The sequence below is a fragment of the Syngnathus typhle genome, linkage group LG16, assembly GCF_033458585.1.
Source record: "Syngnathus typhle isolate RoL2023-S1 ecotype Sweden linkage group LG16, RoL_Styp_1.0, whole genome shotgun sequence".
Lineage (NCBI taxonomy): Eukaryota > Metazoa > Chordata > Actinopteri > Syngnathiformes > Syngnathidae > Syngnathus > Syngnathus typhle.
In genome coordinates this window covers 10,829,170-10,846,413 of record NC_083753.1, presented here as the reverse complement: position 1 = coordinate 10,846,413, position 17,244 = coordinate 10,829,170, and the positions used below count along the sequence as shown (strand labels likewise).

General features: G+C 42.4%; 4 protein-coding genes across 7 annotated transcripts; 3 read left to right on the top strand and 1 right to left on the bottom strand.

Moving 5' to 3' along the window:
- Positions 1-85: 85 nt before the first annotated feature.
- Positions 86-1,489, bottom strand: LOC133169456 (CD209 antigen-like protein E). 2 transcript variants are annotated; one of them, XM_061301685.1, is made up of 6 exons: positions 1,349-1,489; positions 1,178-1,279; positions 813-1,076; positions 583-746; positions 372-508; positions 86-304 (listed from the first exon to the last, which is right to left on the bottom strand). In XM_061301685.1, the coding sequence occupies exons 1-6, from the start codon at positions 1,443-1,445 to the stop codon at positions 145-147; spliced, it is 924 nt and encodes a 307-aa protein (XP_061157669.1). In that variant the 5' UTR covers positions 1,446-1,489; the 3' UTR covers positions 86-144. The 2 variants fall into 2 exon arrangements, with proteins under 2 accessions (XP_061157669.1, XP_061157671.1); XM_061301687.1 differs by having other exon boundaries at positions 1,178-1,276; positions 1,349-1,472.
- A 1,679-nt stretch (positions 1,490-3,168) lies between these two features.
- On the top strand, positions 3,169-10,079 carry LOC133169465 (serine/threonine-protein kinase Nek9). 2 transcript variants are annotated; one of them, XM_061301701.1, is made up of 23 exons: positions 3,169-3,624; positions 3,984-4,161; positions 4,226-4,281; positions 4,394-4,464; positions 4,528-4,633; positions 4,754-4,885; positions 4,978-5,088; positions 5,183-5,247; positions 5,383-5,433; positions 5,509-5,701; positions 5,907-6,051; positions 6,125-6,325; positions 6,446-6,492; positions 6,569-6,730; positions 6,812-6,920; positions 6,992-7,153; positions 7,224-7,391; positions 7,475-7,528; positions 7,617-7,804; positions 7,897-8,055; positions 8,360-8,464; positions 8,535-8,588; positions 8,733-10,079. In XM_061301701.1, the coding sequence occupies exons 1-23, from the start codon at positions 3,439-3,441 to the stop codon at positions 8,913-8,915; spliced, it is 2,886 nt and encodes a 961-aa protein (XP_061157685.1). In that variant the 5' UTR covers positions 3,169-3,438; the 3' UTR covers positions 8,916-10,079. The 2 variants fall into 2 exon arrangements, with proteins under 2 accessions (XP_061157685.1, XP_061157684.1); XM_061301700.1 differs by having other exon boundaries at positions 3,170-3,624; positions 7,475-7,534.
- Positions 10,080-10,206: 127 nt separating this feature from the next.
- On the top strand, positions 10,207-11,279 carry acyp1 (acylphosphatase 1, erythrocyte (common) type). 2 transcript variants are annotated; one of them, XM_061301586.1, is made up of 3 exons: positions 10,207-10,291; positions 10,455-10,536; positions 10,922-11,279. In XM_061301586.1, exons 2-3 carry the CDS (start codon positions 10,456-10,458, stop codon positions 11,135-11,137), a joined length of 297 nt encoding a protein of 98 aa, XP_061157570.1. In that variant the 5' UTR covers positions 10,207-10,291; position 10,455; the 3' UTR covers positions 11,138-11,279. The 2 variants fall into 2 exon arrangements, with proteins under 2 accessions (XP_061157570.1, XP_061157571.1); XM_061301587.1 differs by having other exon boundaries at positions 10,208-10,342.
- Positions 11,280-11,356: 77 nt separating this feature from the next.
- mlh3 (mutL homolog 3 (E. coli)) lies at positions 11,357-17,170 on the top strand. The gene is made up of 12 exons (XM_061301585.1): positions 11,357-13,793; positions 14,042-14,143; positions 14,232-14,311; positions 14,384-14,488; positions 14,798-14,867; positions 14,951-15,019; positions 15,090-15,198; positions 15,418-15,577; positions 15,696-15,719; positions 16,168-16,246; positions 16,322-16,473; positions 16,573-17,170. Exons 1-12 carry the CDS (start codon positions 11,591-11,593, stop codon positions 16,642-16,644), a joined length of 3,225 nt encoding a protein of 1,074 aa, XP_061157569.1. The 5' UTR covers positions 11,357-11,590; the 3' UTR covers positions 16,645-17,170.
- The last annotated feature ends 74 nt before the right edge of the window (positions 17,171-17,244 follow it).

The window sequence follows — 17,244 nt, the reverse complement described above, 5'->3', positions numbered from 1 at the left end:
GAAAAGTTTCCTTTTGGTAAATATTAACACAGGACATGGACTTTTAAGTGGATCAAAAAAACTAGATGGATTGATTACACTGAAGTTTTATGGATGCATTTATTTTTAATTGACATTTGACATCATTTGAAATTTTAGTTTCGTCTACTCGGGGGGCTTTGCCACCATCTCGCATATCCAGCCGTAAAGTTGGTTCTGGCAGTTCCCATTGAACCATGTTTTTCTGGTGTCGCTAAAATAATATAAAACTGCACAGTTGCCAGTCTGAGGTCCGGTGGTGCTTGGCTGGTTATTCCTCCAGTACCTGGAGTAAATCATCAATTAAAATACAAAACTGCATTGAATGCATTATAAATCAACGAGGTGCACACCCGGTTTCAATGGCAGACGTGTTGTCTAGCCATGTCCATCGTCCCTGTGACTCGATATCCCGTAACCCAATCCAGAAGCCATTCTGCCACCATACCAAACTGCTGGTTACCTTTGGAGCATTTTCACTTATAAGCACCTGGAAGACAACCAGAGTTAAATTATCATTTATTATTGTAATATTAAAAATGATATCTCTCTTTTTTTTTTTACCTGTTCTTGCAAATTGTCGATTACCAGAAGGTCTCCGCCTCGACCGATGCAGTCGGCTCTGCTGTCTGGCCAGTTTTTTTTGGCGTTGGACTCGGGGAGGGAAAAATAATAGCAGGTTGATTTAAGAAGGGTCCATCCCGATGGACATCTACCGCAGTTTTGCTCTGTTGCAAGGGTAGATAAATGGTTAATTCAATGATCTCGATACTGAACGACAGTTTGATACTTACCAATAAGAGCTCTTGTGGCCTCCAGCTGCTCCTTTTCAGTATGAAGTATTTTAATCTGGCTCCAAAGTGTGTCAGCCATTGTGGTCTGCTGTTTCAGCTGCAGTTTGAGTTGAATGTGGCTGGTTTGCTCCCTGACTAAATCTGCCTCAGCATCCTTCTGCGCTTTGAGGATGTAACTACGGTTGCGGAGATAATTACGCTCGATGATGAGGGACGAGACGGCCGAATGAGGAGTCAGGAGGTGACCTTCGTTGGCGTTGGCACCTGAGGCTCACGAAACACATAATGAGATTGTTCTAGATCGGATTTTTGATGATGACTCATGGTGTTCCTCAAAGGTCCATCTGAAGTGTTGTTTTACTCACAGTAAATGGCGAGGACAACTGCGACTATGAGTAGAACTGCGTTAAGCAAGCCCAGAAGCACAAGCGTCACCCTGTGGTGTAGAATCGAAGATCCGGCTCCTGCTATAAACACATTGTGATAATCTTGCTCTTGCTAAAAGATTCATGGCAAATTGAAAAAAAAATGTATACCTTGATGAAATTTCTGAGCGCGATTAGTGCGAAACGCTTCTGAAATGTTTTGCTCCGCTGGAGTTTCCTCAACTTGCTCTGGCTGAATGTTCTCCATTGTACGGTTGTGCTAGTGGCGCATATTGATCAGGTCAACCAGTGATAAGGTTTTGTGTGTGTGTGTTTTTGTGGAGTCACAGGTTCAATTAAAGCAACAGTAGAAAACATGATCAACTTTCTGTATGGTGAAATGAACAAAATCTGCAAACACTTTGTTAGCACCATTTGATTTTTGCATTTTTGACAGACTTTAAGTGATCTCTACTTTTTTTTTGTAATACAGTTACAGTAAACACAAAATGTTGGGAACATTTATTTGTGCTAATTTTAGTTGGTTCCTTATTTTTAAAACGTTTCGATTTTTGTAAAGGTTGCATATTTAAAAAACTGTAATGTCAAAGGTGGTTGGGACTTGGGTCTTGTTCACAAATCCATTTGGCCACATTTGTGCAGTGGATACTAATCCAAGCACGAAAGGGAAACATGCAGACTTCATGAGGGAACCAAACCTTTTCTCCAGCCATAATGTCCAAATGGCAACATTATAATGCCGTGCATAAAGTATGATATATAATTAATTTATGAATATGCTTTGGGCTCAGAAATTTGCCTCAAGAGATGAATAAAGGTATTGTGTATGTATTTTTAAATTTAGGGAGAATTGAGAGACAAAAATACTTATGATTCATTTAGTATTTTTGGTATTGTTGTGTAATTCAGATTAATATTGCACATCAGCAAATATAGCACGCTAGACTCTTGCATAACATCCGTTTATTAAAATGAAAAACGTCAGAATAAAGAAGAAGTACAACTGTGTGGTGTAACTGCAACATTTACATGATGTTTTAGCTACCCTGAATTATTTTTTAAAAAATTCCATCAGGGCTAAAAAGGATGATCCAGTTGTAAACATTCTTATATTTTGCCTCCGCTTCATGGAAAGCTGTTTCGGCATTTGTTCAATATCCTTGATAAGGATGGGATTTGTGCGAGACACATGTCTACTAGTTGGTTCAAGATGTGTAAATATTTGGATTCACTTACTGGTAATCTTCACTTGCCATTGATTTAAGATGAATGGAACCAAAAAAAAGACCTCACTTTTTTTTTTACATTTGAAAACGTTCTCCTCCTTCCTTTGTTAAAATAGACTCAATGCTGATGATGACAAAACATTTTTAAAAAGTAAACACAAACCAGGGAACATTATTGATGATGATGACAAATTTGGAAAAGCAAGATATTCCCCATACATGGCTTTATTTAAAAAAAAAATGGATGGATGGATGGATGGATGGATGGATGGATGGATGGATGGATGGATGGATGGATGGATGGATGGATGGATGGATGGATGGATGGATGGATGGATGGATGGATGGATGGATGGATGGATGGATGGATGGATTGATTGGTTGATTGACGGAGTATTCAAAGTCTGCAGAGTCTTCTCCAAAAAAGATTTTTGGCAAAATACATTTCAGAATCTGTTCTTTTTATTTTTATTTTTTATTGGTACCAAAGTAAAAGAGTTTCTTTACTTTTACTTTTTTTTTCCTTTCAGACAGCAAGTGTGAGCTCTATACACATTCCTCTTCTTTCAAAAACACATTACCACAATTTAAAATTGGTGGCGCTGTAAGTCTGGCACGCGCTACGCTATACAAATGCGCGACCGGATTCACAGGAAATACGTTTCTCTATTTCCGTCGTAAAATAAAAAAACAGGCAAGTTAAACGGAAGACTTTTATTTTGAAAGTTGAAATGAAGTTGGTCGAATTCGTTGTTTCATTCGTGACGCTTGACTCTTGTAGAACTTGCACGCATTTTTGCCTTCTCGGTTGATTTCCCCTCCAATATTGTGCATTTTGCGGGTATATTAGCTCCCCGGTTGTAGTCGCTACACATTTAATAGTTTCTTTTCATTTTCTGTGGGCAAAACATGTCTGACTGGTGACGCTTTAAGGAAAGGAGTCTGCCGAAAGAGTTTTCGAGTCAGGCCTGTTTGTGTTCTTTCCCATCAGTGCAGCTGGTGGCTAACACAGAAATGTCACTGGCCGAGTATGAGCGACATTTCGACTCGCTCAGTTCCGATTTGGCCAGCGGGTCTGTGCTGAGCGAGCGGTCAACGTCAGCCACGTTTAATGGCGAAGAGGAGAAGTTGCATTACATTCCCATCCGGATCCTCGGGAGGGGGGCGTTCGGTGAAGCGACGCTGTACAGAAGAACCGAGGTGAGCTCATCCTCTCTACTTCACTCCACTTTACTTACTTAGCAACTGTTGTCTGGAGGAAAGATAGTCATCACGTTGCTAGGCAACAATACCCCCCTCCAGACTCCATGGAATTAGGGGAAAACTTAAATGATTCTAATCAAATAGATAAAAGTAAATATTCATCCCTGCTTTCAATCAATTTATTTTCTATTGTTCTGTCCTCATAGAAGAGGAATGGTACTGTTAAAACAAAGTGATAGATGTCACATTATAAAGCAAATAAAGAACTAAACATTAACAGGTGACTCATGTGATTAAAAAAAAAATGCTCATGGAGATAAGCGTTATTTGCAGTTAACTCCCTCTTTGTTCCTCAGGACAACTCCCTGGTTGTATGGAAGGAGGTGGACCTGAACTCTCTCTCTGAACGTGAGCGCAGGGATGTCATGAATGAAATCGAGATACTATCCATCTTGGAGCACAACAACATCATTGCTTACTTCAATCACTTCATAGACAAAAACACTCTGCTCATTGAGCTTGAATATTGCAATGGTAAGAGATGCTGATTTTATTGACACCAAGTTTGACCGAAGGCTAAATAACGTTGTCGCCACAGGTGGAAATCTTTATGACAAAATCGTCCAACAGAAGGGCAAACTTTTTAATGAGGAGGTAAGAGCAGATCAGATACAAAAAAAATCCCCCCTCCTCCTCCTCCACACACACACACAAATACAAATAAAGCATCTCACACATTTCATCTCTACCATTCTATTTTCTGCAGGTGGTTATTTGGTACCTGTACCAGATTGCTTCGGCCGTGGCCCACATTCACAAAGCTGGCATTTTACACAGGTGAGATACTAAAATAAGACGGTGAGTTGTTTAAGATCCATCATCACCCTTGTTTCCCTGCAGGGATATCAAAACGCTCAACATTTTCCTCACCAAGACTGACCTCATCAAGCTCGGTGATTACGGTCTTGCCAAAAAACTCGGCTCAGAGTTTTCGATGGCAGAAACGGTGCGTTTGTATCACGCTAGATTTATAGTTCTTTGGAGATTAACAATCCACGAGTTTTACGAAAAAGATAAGGTTGGGGTGACTTGCGTGTAATTCTAATGTACTTATATGTATGTGCAGTGCGTGGGAACTCCATATTATATGTCGCCAGAATTGTGCCAGGGAGCAAAGTACAACTTCAAATCTGATATCTGGGCCATGGGCTGTGTGCTTTCTGAAGTCTTAACTCTTACAAGAACATTTGATGCTACGGTAAGACTCACGTGCATGTACTTATTTAAACGCTTTACAAATACCAATGTCTAGTTTTTGACAGGATGGTGATGCAATTTGTGTCTTTGCAGAATGCTCTCAACCTGTGTGTAAAAATAGTTCAGGGAAACTGGACTATGGATGTGAACCGGGATGTTTATGGAGCTGAATTGATCAAGCTAGTTTACGAGTGTCTTAATCAAGTGAGTGGCTTTGCTTAAAATGGTAAATTAGCTGTACAAAAAAGTCTGCCTCGCTTTCTTGGATGTTACAATTATTTTTTTTTTTCTGTGACAGGATCCTGCAAAGAGACCAACAGCTGAGCAGATTCTAGACCAGCCAGTCCTCTCCTGTTGCCGACAGTGAGTGAGAGTTATGTTTTATATAAAAAATACTTTGAAGAAGTATTTGCCTTCTTCTCAAATTGTAACTTTTGTGGTATAGTTTGCCCATAGTTTACGGCACAACAAACATCTGACAACTTTTCTCTCTGGCAGGGAGCTTGCAGAGCGAGTCGCCCTGCTGAATTCTGCAATGAAGAAACCAAAGTAAGCTCATCTTGTCTTCCGTCATCACCTAACCATCATCCTAGGAGTTTCCAATTGATTGTTCTTCGTCTATAGGCTGAGTACAGCCACCGAGACCCCTGTTGCCGTGGTGACCACACGCTCAAGGGAGGTGTATTTCTGGGGCGGAGGCAAGTTCACGCCCCAGAAACTGGACACTTTTAAAGGGGGCAGCGGTGCTCAACATGTATGTGCTGGAGAGAGTCACTTTGCAGTGGTGACGGTGGAAAAAGAACTGTACACTTGGGCGGTAAGTTTGAACAGTCAACCCCTGTATAAAAAAAAAAAAAAAAAGCGATACCTGTATCATCCGATGAACGTTTGCTAGCTTAATGCTAACATATAATGCAAAACGCCAATGGGGGACTAACGGAAATTGTGCACTGAAAAAAAAAAAAAAAAAAACAGCAGATGCACTCATTCAGGTGAAGTCCTTAAAATCATGTGCTCCTCAGAACGTTCAAGGCGGCACCAAGATGGTGGGCCAACTGGGGCATGGAGATCAAGCTTCCTATCGACAACCCAAAAGGGTTGAGAAGCTGCAGGGAAAGGCCATCCGACAGGTGGCCTGCGGTACTGACTTCACTGTCTGCATCACTGGTGAGCACGCGACCCACCCGTTGGGGGCATTAGAAATGAACAAACTTGCTTAATAACCGGCTCTCTTCTGCAGATGAGGACCAAATGTACACGTTTGGCTCAGACTATTATGGCTGCATCGGTGTGGAGGGTGTCATGGGCATGCAGATCCTGGAGCCGGTGCTTCTGGAGTTTTTTGAGGAGCGGCCGGTCCGTCAGGTTTCTTGCGGAGACAACCATGTGGTGGTGCTCACCCACAGTGGAGACATCTTTTCCTGGGGTTGTGGAGAGTATGGTATGGACCAGTGATACTGTTACATTTCCACCAATCAAAATGTGTTTTTGTAATTATTATTGTAACCACTAGATGGCGACAGAAGCCTCTTTGATATACAATACTTTCTCTTATCTATAGGGCGATTAGGTTTGGAATGTGAGGATGATTTTTCTTCTCCAATGCAAGTAAGACTGGCGCGAGCGAGTCCCTGACTGTAATCGCTGTTTTGGCATGCGTTGACATTTAATCTGTTTTCCTCAGGTGGAGCTCCCCAAAGGCGCCACCATCTCGTCTGTGTCATGTAGCAGTGACGGAACCTTCTTCTTGACAGACACTGGCAAAGTTCTAGCTTGTGGGAACAATGAATTCAACAAGCTAGGTCTGAACCAGGAATTCTCCGGTCTCAAACACCACCCTGGAGAGGTACTGGGGTGCAATCCAACCAATTATTTGGGATAAGGATAATGTTCAGAGCACTACGTATTTGTTTCACTCTCACCTCAGGGTTACCAGGCCATCCCTTATACCACAACACTGACTTTGGCAAAGCAGCTGTCACGCTTTGCCATCCATACTGTAGCTCCAGGGAGAAACCATACAGCCGCCATTGACGGTACTGTGACAAAAGAACACAAATTTGTATCTGTCGTTGTTGAAGGCTCATCCTTAAAACGGCTTTCACAGAACGTGGTCGCCTCCTCACATTCGGGTGTAACAAGTACGGCCAGCTAGGTGTCAAAGATTTTAAGAAACACCAAGGTGTGCAAGTCCTGGTTGGACCGTTTGGGGGAAAGATCGTCAAATTAGTTTCTTGTGGGGACGGCTTCACAATCGCAGCAACGGAAGGTAAGAGCACATACCTGCACAATACTACCGACATGACGTTTGTGAAGAGTTGCCATCTTTTTTTTTGTAGACAATCAGATCTTCGCATGGGGAAATGCAGGAAACGGGCGACTCGGAATGCCTGCTGACAAGGGATTCGGTTCAGAGGTTTGTCCCGCCATGCCGAGGCCCATCTTTGGATCCCTCCACCACGTGCCAGACCTTTCTTGTCGTAACTGGCATACCATCATCATCATGGGTTCGACATTTCAGATCATCGCCTTGGTGGTGTCAATGGCTTTGCTAGCTTCCTGTCTGATGTTTTTTGTTGCCTCTTTGCAGAAAAAGTGCTCAACTCCAAGACCATTCGCTCGAACAGCAGTGGATTGTCAATTGGTAGTGGTAAATAGATTTTTTAGTTTTCGCTTTAACGTTGTGTGGAGGCTTATACGGTAAACACTGTTTGCTTGTGTGTCAATTGTAGGGATTGGACAGGATGGTTCCATAGCCACCGTGGATCTGGAAATGGAGCCGGGTTCCGAGACGGAGTGTCAGGACAGGGGCCTCGGGGGTACTGTGGAGGTTGATCTTGATGCTTGCAATTTGGAAACGCCAATGATGTCGATGGCAAATCAGACTGGAGACAGTTCGTGTCCTCTCTGGCTGAGAAAGGTTTGTTCACAATCCTAACTGTACGTGACCCTTCTTTTTGTCTTTCGCATAAATTCACATGAAGCATCTATTCCTGATTATGCCTCCTACAGGAGCTTGAGGATGCGGAGTTTATCCCAATACCTGATGAGTCAGATATTCCTCCAGACGAGCTGCCATCTTTCTCAGAGAGTACCACTCTGCCGTATACTAATGAGCTGAAGGACCTGAAGGCTGTTGCAGCAGCTGTCAGCAGTGAGCATGACCTATCGGTAATGCGAATGACCATGTTCTTTACTCTCTCTTTGACTGTTCGTCATTGTTATCTCCAACTTGAAGGAAAGTCTGAAGATGGCCAGACATTTAAAAAAAAAAAAAAAATCTTCAAATGCAATTTCAAAAATTCTAATGCTGTCTTGACAGCCAGGCTCTTTTGCCACAAGAAAAATCCTCCAGTGCCATTGATGACGTCCCCCTATTGAAAAAAAAAAATGGTTGCTCTATTCTGCTCAAACTGCAAAATTAAATGTGTGCCCTTTTGAGGCGTCATAATGTCAAGGTGGACTCTTTCCACAGAGCACGCGAACAAGCGATGACAAACTTTACGGCCTCGAGGAGGCCGTCCTCTTCAGCCAAGGGGACTCAATCACGTGCTGCAGAGCAAGTAGCGAGGTGGCAGAGGTAACGCACCAGCCCGCGACAAAGTGTGTTAACAAAGTCGCCTTGTTAACACATCAAATTTCTTTCACAGCTGCGAGAGATGGTCACTCAGCAAGAGAAGAGGATCCAGATGCTGGAGAAGCAGGTAAGACTGCAAGTTGCATCATAGCATAGATGTGCCTTTGGCTGCCTGCAATAAAAAGCCATCCTAAAATGTCTCGGGAAGTCAGGGAGTATCTGATGTGACCACCATCATAAGGTTGATGTGTTATTCCCACCACTGTTGTAGGTCAGTGACCAGCAAAAGGACAACGAGAGATTGTTGGCAGCTTTCAACCGGCTATCGCTGCTGGAAACTAGGTGTGACAATAACGGCAACCATTGCGACGGTCACGTACCTGGCGATGGGGGAGCAGCACGAGCATCTGGGTTCACACCGCATGGGGGCAGACCTGCAGGGTCCAGCTTATGAGGTCCAGCTTGCTAATGCCCTTCTCAATGGGGGATGTGACGAAACTCTGCATTTTCGGAATTCATCAGGCCGGTGGTGAATGTTAGAATAGAAAACAACTGCCTCACATACCTTAACAAGCCTCTCGTGTTGTTACATACGGTATTTAACAAAGTGTGTGTTATTTTATTGCATACGCACAATTGTTCTCGTGCAAATGTTGCACACAGGCTTCCTACAGACTGACACGTTGACTGGGTTCAACATGAGGCGTCAGACAATCTTAGTGTTATTCCGTCCACAATGTGAATCTCGAGTCCTCGTTTTACTGGCGACCGTTGTTTACTTAAAGTGATGTCACCTTGAGGCTTTAGTGCTCGCATGTTGGCGGCTATCATTCAGCAGAACAAAAAAGAAAACTTATGAGCCAGATCGGTTAAGTGGGTTTGTTTATGATTAGGCAGAAAAAAAAACTTTGTAGAGCAGAACCTGAAACAGGACCTTGGCAGAAGACTGCGCTCACTCTTGAGTGCACTTGTTTGCTTGTCAATAGCGAAAATGCCGTACTCAACAGATAAAAGAATTGTAGAAGTCTGAAAGTCATTACAAAATTACCAAAGTTGTGTGTCACTGTCAGACTGTCATCTCCGTTCATTTATTAGAATGTTTTAAAGAAAACTATTTAATTGCCTTATCCTTACTAATATGCAATATTTGAAACCCCAGTTCTTATGCAAATATATGTTTTTTAAAATGTGCATGTATTCTTTTTATGTATCTGGTGAAACTACTGACAAGGTAGCTGTAGACAGTTTCTCTTAGCCATTTGTGTGGCTGGCTAAATCTGCCACATTTATGACGCAAACACTTGAATCGTTTTATTAGAAGGGGAAGATTTTTTTCATTTTATTTGCAACCTGAAATAGTCAGCAATCTTTAGTCAGTTGTTTTGTATAAACTCACGAGATCTATATTTAATGTACACTTGGTCAATTAACTGTCCACTGTAAGATGTGTTGTCTTGGCATAATGCAGTGTCTTAAGCTTTTGAAACCAAAACCTGTATAAATAACCTGTTTGTGTCTTACGACATATTTTTTTGACAGCTTTAAAATGTCCCGGAAAGTATACATATGTCTTCAAGTATATGTACTGTGTAAAATACATAAAAATAATTCAACCAAACACGGGCCTTGCGTGTGTTTCTGGAGACTGGAGATTAAAACGTCGTTTTTGACCAAATAATGCGGTTCAGTCTCGACTACGTGCTTGTGCACACGTTTGTTGCTAGGATACCGTCGCTTTTGATTGACGTCATAATCGTCACTTCCGGAAGTGGATTTCACCGCAAATTCCTCAATTGTTTTTAACGTCCAGTCCATTCGAATAACTTTCAGGTGAATAGTTAATTAGCAACAAAGCAACCCGAATTCTGCGTGTTTATCCATGTAAAGACATTTGTTCAGATTTTAGACAATATTGCATGCTAACATGTCGCTGCACTGCAACCTATGTATTATGGTTAAAATATCAATCAGTGTCGTGTTTTTCTATATGCAGCATGACAGACGGAGAATTGATTTCTGTGGATTATGAAGTGTTTGGAAAAGTGCAAGGGGTGTTTTTCCGGAAATATACACAGGTACCTTTTTTGTGCGTTATGCACTTATATTTTGTAGACAGATTCACAAATGCATTGTCACGTTTCGTCAAGAATGCACGTTTCCATCGCCCACCCACCTCACGCATTTGCACATATACATAAATATATAAATATCTGACCTCAAAGAAAATATAGACAAAAATATTGACTGTCATTACGATTTACAGTGGATGTAAAATTGTCAAATAAGTTTAAAGAATACATAGATTTTAAGTCATTTGATGTCATTTGTTTATGTACAATCACATTCATCAAGAGGATTGTAGTATTACTTACATTTCATAAGTAATGTTTCGCGTGTAGTAAAGTTGGTGGTCATGTTATTTGACTGTCAAATGATCTTTTTTTCTGTTGGACTTTGCAGACCCAGGGCAAGAAGCTCGGCCTTGTAGGTTGGGTCCAGAACACAAGTGCGGGAACTGTGCAAGGGCAGATCCAGGGCCCACGCAAAAAGGTGATAGAAATGAAACATTGGCTCAAATCCACTGGAAGTCCCAAATCACAGATTACCAAGGCAGAGTTCAAGAATGAGAAAACAGTTGTCAGTCTTGAACACTCATCTTTTGACATTGTAAAATGACATGCGCATTATTAGTCTACAAACAGTTATTTATTTTGTCTGGCCTTTGTTGAAATTCATTATCTATCGTGTATTGAAAAGGTGAATATTCCTTACATCCACAGTATCTGGAAAAGCTTTCATCAATAAAACAAAAAACGCAGTTTGTTTTTTTATTTCTCAATATAAATTAACTATTCATCCCGTGCAGTAGGTGGCGCGCTAGGACAGGGAGGCCATTGGTTCCTTCCACAATAGCATGGCAGTCGGTTAATGTTTAGCTTCCGGTGTTGACATTGTTTCATTTTCCGTGAGTTGTTTATATTTTGGGTTTCTTATATTTTTAATTACCAATTTTTGACAGCAGCATGAATACGCCACGGTCACGACTAGAGGACTCTAAATAGACTAGAGGAAGCTAAATGGCGACGGCGAAATGTCACGTTTGAAAACAAGTGAAAATGTGCAACCGGGATGATTAAATGTCTGTCTGAAGACGTTCGGGTGAAACTTCGCTCCGGTGTCGCCGTCCCTTCTCTTCAGCAATGTGTCGAGGAGCTCGTCCTCAACAGTCTCGACGCCGGGGCGACGTGTGTGGGTGTCCGGATGGACCTGGAGGCGTTCAAGGTGCAGGTTATCGACAACGGCGCCGGGATGAGCGCAGAGGACATGGCATGTGTTGGCAACAGATATTACACAAGCAAATGTCACTCACTTGGTGACCTGGATGATCTCAGGTACTATGGCTTCAGGGGTGAGGCCATCGCAAGTGTGGTTGCCATGGCTACGCTTGTAGAAATCTCATCCCGGACTAAAAACGCAGGCAGGACACTTGTTAAGATGTTCAAGGATGGCAAAGCGATGGATGTGTTCGAAAAGGACATTACTCGACCAACTGCTGGAACCACAGTTATCATTTGCAACTTGTTCCACAACACGCCCGTGCGCAGGAAAAGGATGGACCTCGTCCTGGAGGGTGAGAAGGTCAAACACCGGGTGGAGGCCATGTCTCTGATGCATCCCTCTGTGTCCTTCACCTTGCGCAATGACTGCACGGGCACCATGATAGTGCAGCTGCCCAAAGCCAGAGACACCTACCACAGGTTTATCCAGATCCACAGCCTGGCTCGAGCTCAGAAACTGGGAGAGATCCAGCACGCGCGTGCCCAGTTTGAAGTGATGGGTTACCTTGGCAGAGAGGGCCACTATAATGCTAGCTTGCAGTTCTTGTATATAAATGGCAGATTGCTTCTAAAGACACGCATACACACGCTGCTGAACTCGCTTCTACGTAGACTTAGCAGTCCAACTCAGAGGAATGACAGCCCAGAAAAACAGTCCGCCGTCAGGAGCCCCAAGCAGAAACGCTGCCAAGACCTCCACGGAATATATGTAATAAATATTAAATGTTCCTATTCGGAGTATGATATTAGTCTCGAGCCCGCCAAAACCCTAATTGAGTTCAAAGACTGGGATGGTGTTTTGCTATGCATCGAAGAGGCCGTAAAAGCTTTCCTCTGCAGGGAGAACTTGGTTCTCTTCCAAGATGACTTGCACAATGCATCGCCAAGGTTGTTTAAAGTGGATAGCGTGGCGCAAGACGACACCCGTGTTGACCACTATGTTAATCCCGCCTCCATTTGTCCATCGGCCCCGACACTGGCGTCGCAATCCGTCCGTCGCAAGCACGAGACTCGCATTGCATCCAATGTGCTCGAAACTGAAAATGAAGGACATGCTGATCAGATTCGACACGACCCTGTTGATGTTGCCAAGGAAGCGGAGCCCACGTTTAGTAAATCTCTGGACATTGAAAAGGAAATAAGGTTATCTCAAACAACTCTAGGTGTTAATTTGTCACACAGTGAAACAACTCTTGTTCCACAGGATGAAAGGGGAGAAGAAAAGCCAAACAGAAAGATTCGTGCGTTATCTCCATTCATTCACAAATGTCTGCAGGAGGCTCCCCAAAACAGTAGGACGCAGTTTCATCATCAGCCTTCAAGACACAAAATCGCCCTTGACACACTGCATGATGCATCTTCACTAAGTAGCTTTTCTGATGCCGTCCCCTCCAAAGTTCCCAAAGTGGTGGCTCAGGAGTCTGGATCGCTTGATGAGTTCAGAAGAATTTATGGAAAATCTGTGAAAAAAAATCCTACCTTGCTTGAGAGCCAGCTTAATGCCCAAATAAGTCAGCCAAACTTAGTCGAAGATGCCCAGAATGGTTTTCTTTCCCGGAACCAACAATTGAAGATCGATGTCAAAGAAACCAAAGTATGCAGACAAGATGGCCCCCAAAGCTCAGCTCAGTTGGTGTACACCAAGCAAAAAGGCACTTCAGAAAAACTATCTTTAGCGGGAAAACTTAACCACCTGAAAAAAAAAGACACAGCAGCACCAAGTTGTGCTTCTCCACATAATTCTGGCCTCACCAGTACCCAAGACTGCATTAACAATGACCCTGAGGTGGACACCACCGCCGAGCCCAGTAATGAAACCACGACGGCAACATCCACCGACTGGCTCGGTCACTTTGATACCCAAATGGGAAAAATGGTGTACATCAACAAAGTGACAGGGCTTAGCAAATACGAGGAACCGCCAATGGAAGAAACGCTAGCCCGCTGCACATCTGACATCACCAACATGGCTGTTAGCGTCGTCTCTGAAACGGGTGAGTCACTAATGGAGCTCCAGTACAAAGTATCCTTGTTTGACAGAAAACCAGACAGATAGATATGAAGGATATAAAAAGTCTAGACATCCTTGTTCCAATAAGAGTTTTTTTTTATGTTAAAAAAAAAATCCACCATTAATGTGACCTATGACCTATACAAGTCCGTTTTTGACAGGTTAAGTAAAATTCAAACAACTCAAATCATCTTTATTTCTATTTGTTGTATTTACTGTATGGTACTGTAGGGACGGAATACAGGTGTTACCCGTTCCAAGCAGAGCTAGTTCTTCCCTTCTTGCCGAAAGCCAGAGGTGAAAGAGTGCTCATCGCGGGGACAGATGACGCAGGTACTGAACCACTGAGTCAAAGAAAGAGTGCTCATGTATTGTGCTGCATAAGTGTGCTTTTGTTGTTGTTGTTGTTTTTTTTTGTCAGGTGACAATGTCAAGACCTCCAACTCGCTCTCGTCTTTGTACTCAAAGTGGAGCAACCCCGTGTTTGTGCGTCCTCCAGAGGTAAGCCGGCGTCTATTTCTGATTGCATTGGATCTTTTTATTTTTAATACCGGTGGTGTCTTGTGATCAAAGGTCGCAGTGGATATCTCAAGGGGACAAGCTAGTGGGCTTGCCGTTAAGATCCACAACATCCTGTTTCCGTACCGCTTCTCCAAAGACATGATACACTCTATGAAGGTAGGTACTAAATTTGAGGATGTATTCTCAAGTAAATACTTTATCCACCACAATTTATTATAATGATAATACATTTTATTTATAAGGCGCCTTCGAAGGCACTCAAGGTCGCTGTACAGACATAAAATAGCATAAAAAATGGCTGAATTCTTAAAAACAAATTAAAAGAGTTCTCTGGTGTCTTGAAGGTCTTTGTTGTTCTTCAATCAAAATACATCAATTAAAATAAACTACAAGTTAATTTAAAAAAAGAGGGTTTGGGTAACATCCCCTAAATAATCCAGCAAACAATTTAATTTACATTTGCAGGTACTCAATCAAGTTGACAACAAGTTTCTTGCGTGCCTTATCAATACAAGTGATGATACGCAAAGCAAAGGTACGGAAGATCATTTTAGCTTTTTTAATGCTTCTTTGTTGTTATTGTTCCTCCTCTCATATTTATTTGGTTTGAACTCTCAGGGAACCTTTTAGTACTGTTGGACCAGCACGCTGCACATGAGAGAGTGCGGCTTGAAAACTTAATAGCAGGTACGGAACAAGACAACATACTACGCTCAATATACGGCAGGTAAGTGATACTCCAGCGCTGCCATTTCAGATTCCTTTGAAGGCGACCCAAACGCACCCGGCGAGAGACGGTTGTGTTCATCCACAATTTTACCGCCTCTGAACATCCGCGTGACAGAAGAGGAACAAAGGCTGCTCAGGTGAATATTTCTACAGGTGCCACACAATAAAGGGACACTTTATTAGGTACACATGCCAACCTCATAGGGCTGGGCAGTATGGCCTTAGGGGGAGCTCAATTTAAACGAAAAAGAAAATCCTTCTGTTAGGGATTTAGAAAATGTATTTGATTTCCAACTCCGACTGGGCATGTGGGTCAACGCTACATGTTAACAGGCAACGTTTGTTTTCTCAACCAGGTCTTGTCAGGTTCATTTGCGGAGCTTGGGCCTGGAAGTGACATTCACACTTGGGCATGATGACCACGTTCTCGTAGGCAAGGTGCCCGTTTGTTTCGTGGAAAAAGAAAATAATGAGCTTCGGCGGAAGAGACCGTCGGTTATCAAGCGTGTTGTTGAGGTATGGCATTTGTGTTTGGCATTTGTGTTTTTTAACACCAGAGTGTTAAAAAAAAAAAAAGAAGAAAAATCATTCAGATGAATGACTCACCAGGGTTTGTGTATGTGTGTGTTTTTAGGATTACCTTCAAGAGCAGATGGAGGTAAGATTGAAGCATCCACACTTTGTTTAAATATTAAAAGGACTGTTGAACCTCCCAAGGTTGAACTGATTACTCCAAATGAAGCTCTTTTTTCTTTTTAGATGCCTGAAAGTTTTGTGCTGTCACTCAATAGTTTCTCAAACTATTCATAATGCCTTTCACCTTGAGGAGAAAATACAGTTTTTTTCTATAGGCATGTTGCTCTTTTTTGTGATGAGCAGATTTGTGCCAAACTTACCATTTAAAATTATGACATAACCATTCAGTTCAACCTTGATTTTATCAGACCGGAATAAAATCTCACCAACACGTGAAGGAATTATGAACAGTTTGAAATTGTAGTCAGTGTTAGTACCAAATCTTTAAAAAAAAAAAAAAAATGGCATTCAAACAGGGGTGTGTAGACTTTTATCACCTTTAAGAGGTTGAATTGTATTGTTTGTGTTAGTTACTCCGCTCCACAGGTAGCGTGAAAGGAACCCTACCACTTACGGTGCTGAAAGTCCTCGCCTCGCTCGCGTGTCACGGTAAGGTTAAATGATCGTCTTCATCATCATTTGGCTCCAAGCATCAGACTGGAAAAGCCCTACGCATTCCAACAGGCGCCATCAAATTCAACGACAGCCTGAATCGAGACGAGTGCCAAAGCTTGGTTGCGTCCTTGTCGTCCTGCCAGCTGCCCTTCCAATGCGCCCACGGCCGCCCATCCATCGCGCCGCTCGTCGATGTCCTCCATTTGGAGCCCAACCAGAAGGTACTGGATTGCAGAAGTGCTCTTAAAAAGTGTGCCCGCCAGACACATTTGACGATGACTAGGCATTCTTGATCCCCCCCCCCCCCCTCCTCCTCACAGGAACCTCAGAAACCCAACCTTGGAAAGTTAAGAAGAATGTACAAAGCATGGGTACTTTATGGGAATAGGTAATTTTGTGGCAACTTCATGAAATATTTTTTTTCCTAATGTATTTGTGTATATATTTGTGTGTGTGTGTATAGATTGTATTCTGCGTGTGTTGAGCAAGGTTGTGCATTTTATGAATCCCTGACAAAAGATGGTATGATAAACAATAACTTATCAAAATTACAGAGTGTCTTAAGAGCATGTGAATATACACGTGCATGCACTTAAGGTCACCAAGTGTCACCTCTCTTAAAATAATCTGGATATGACACTGCACTGTAATAACCATATTTTAAAAATGAATACCCTTCTCATAACTTTAATTATCTCAGAATGTCGGAAAATATAATGGCGTACCAAATATTGTATATGTTGGTGGGCCAATTTAATTTGAAATAGTCCATTTATGGTCATGATACAATAAAGACACTGTGGTAAACTGGCCATTTATTTACTTGTAAACACGCAGATCTTGTTTATTTTATGACCTTGTTTATTTTACGACACACTTTGCCTCCAAAAACCATTAAATATGTCTACCGAGAATGAACTCAGCAGTCTGTCCTTGTGGAGGAGGAGGATGCTCGCCTCCTCCGCCTGTCTTCCATTCACGTGACTCCTTCG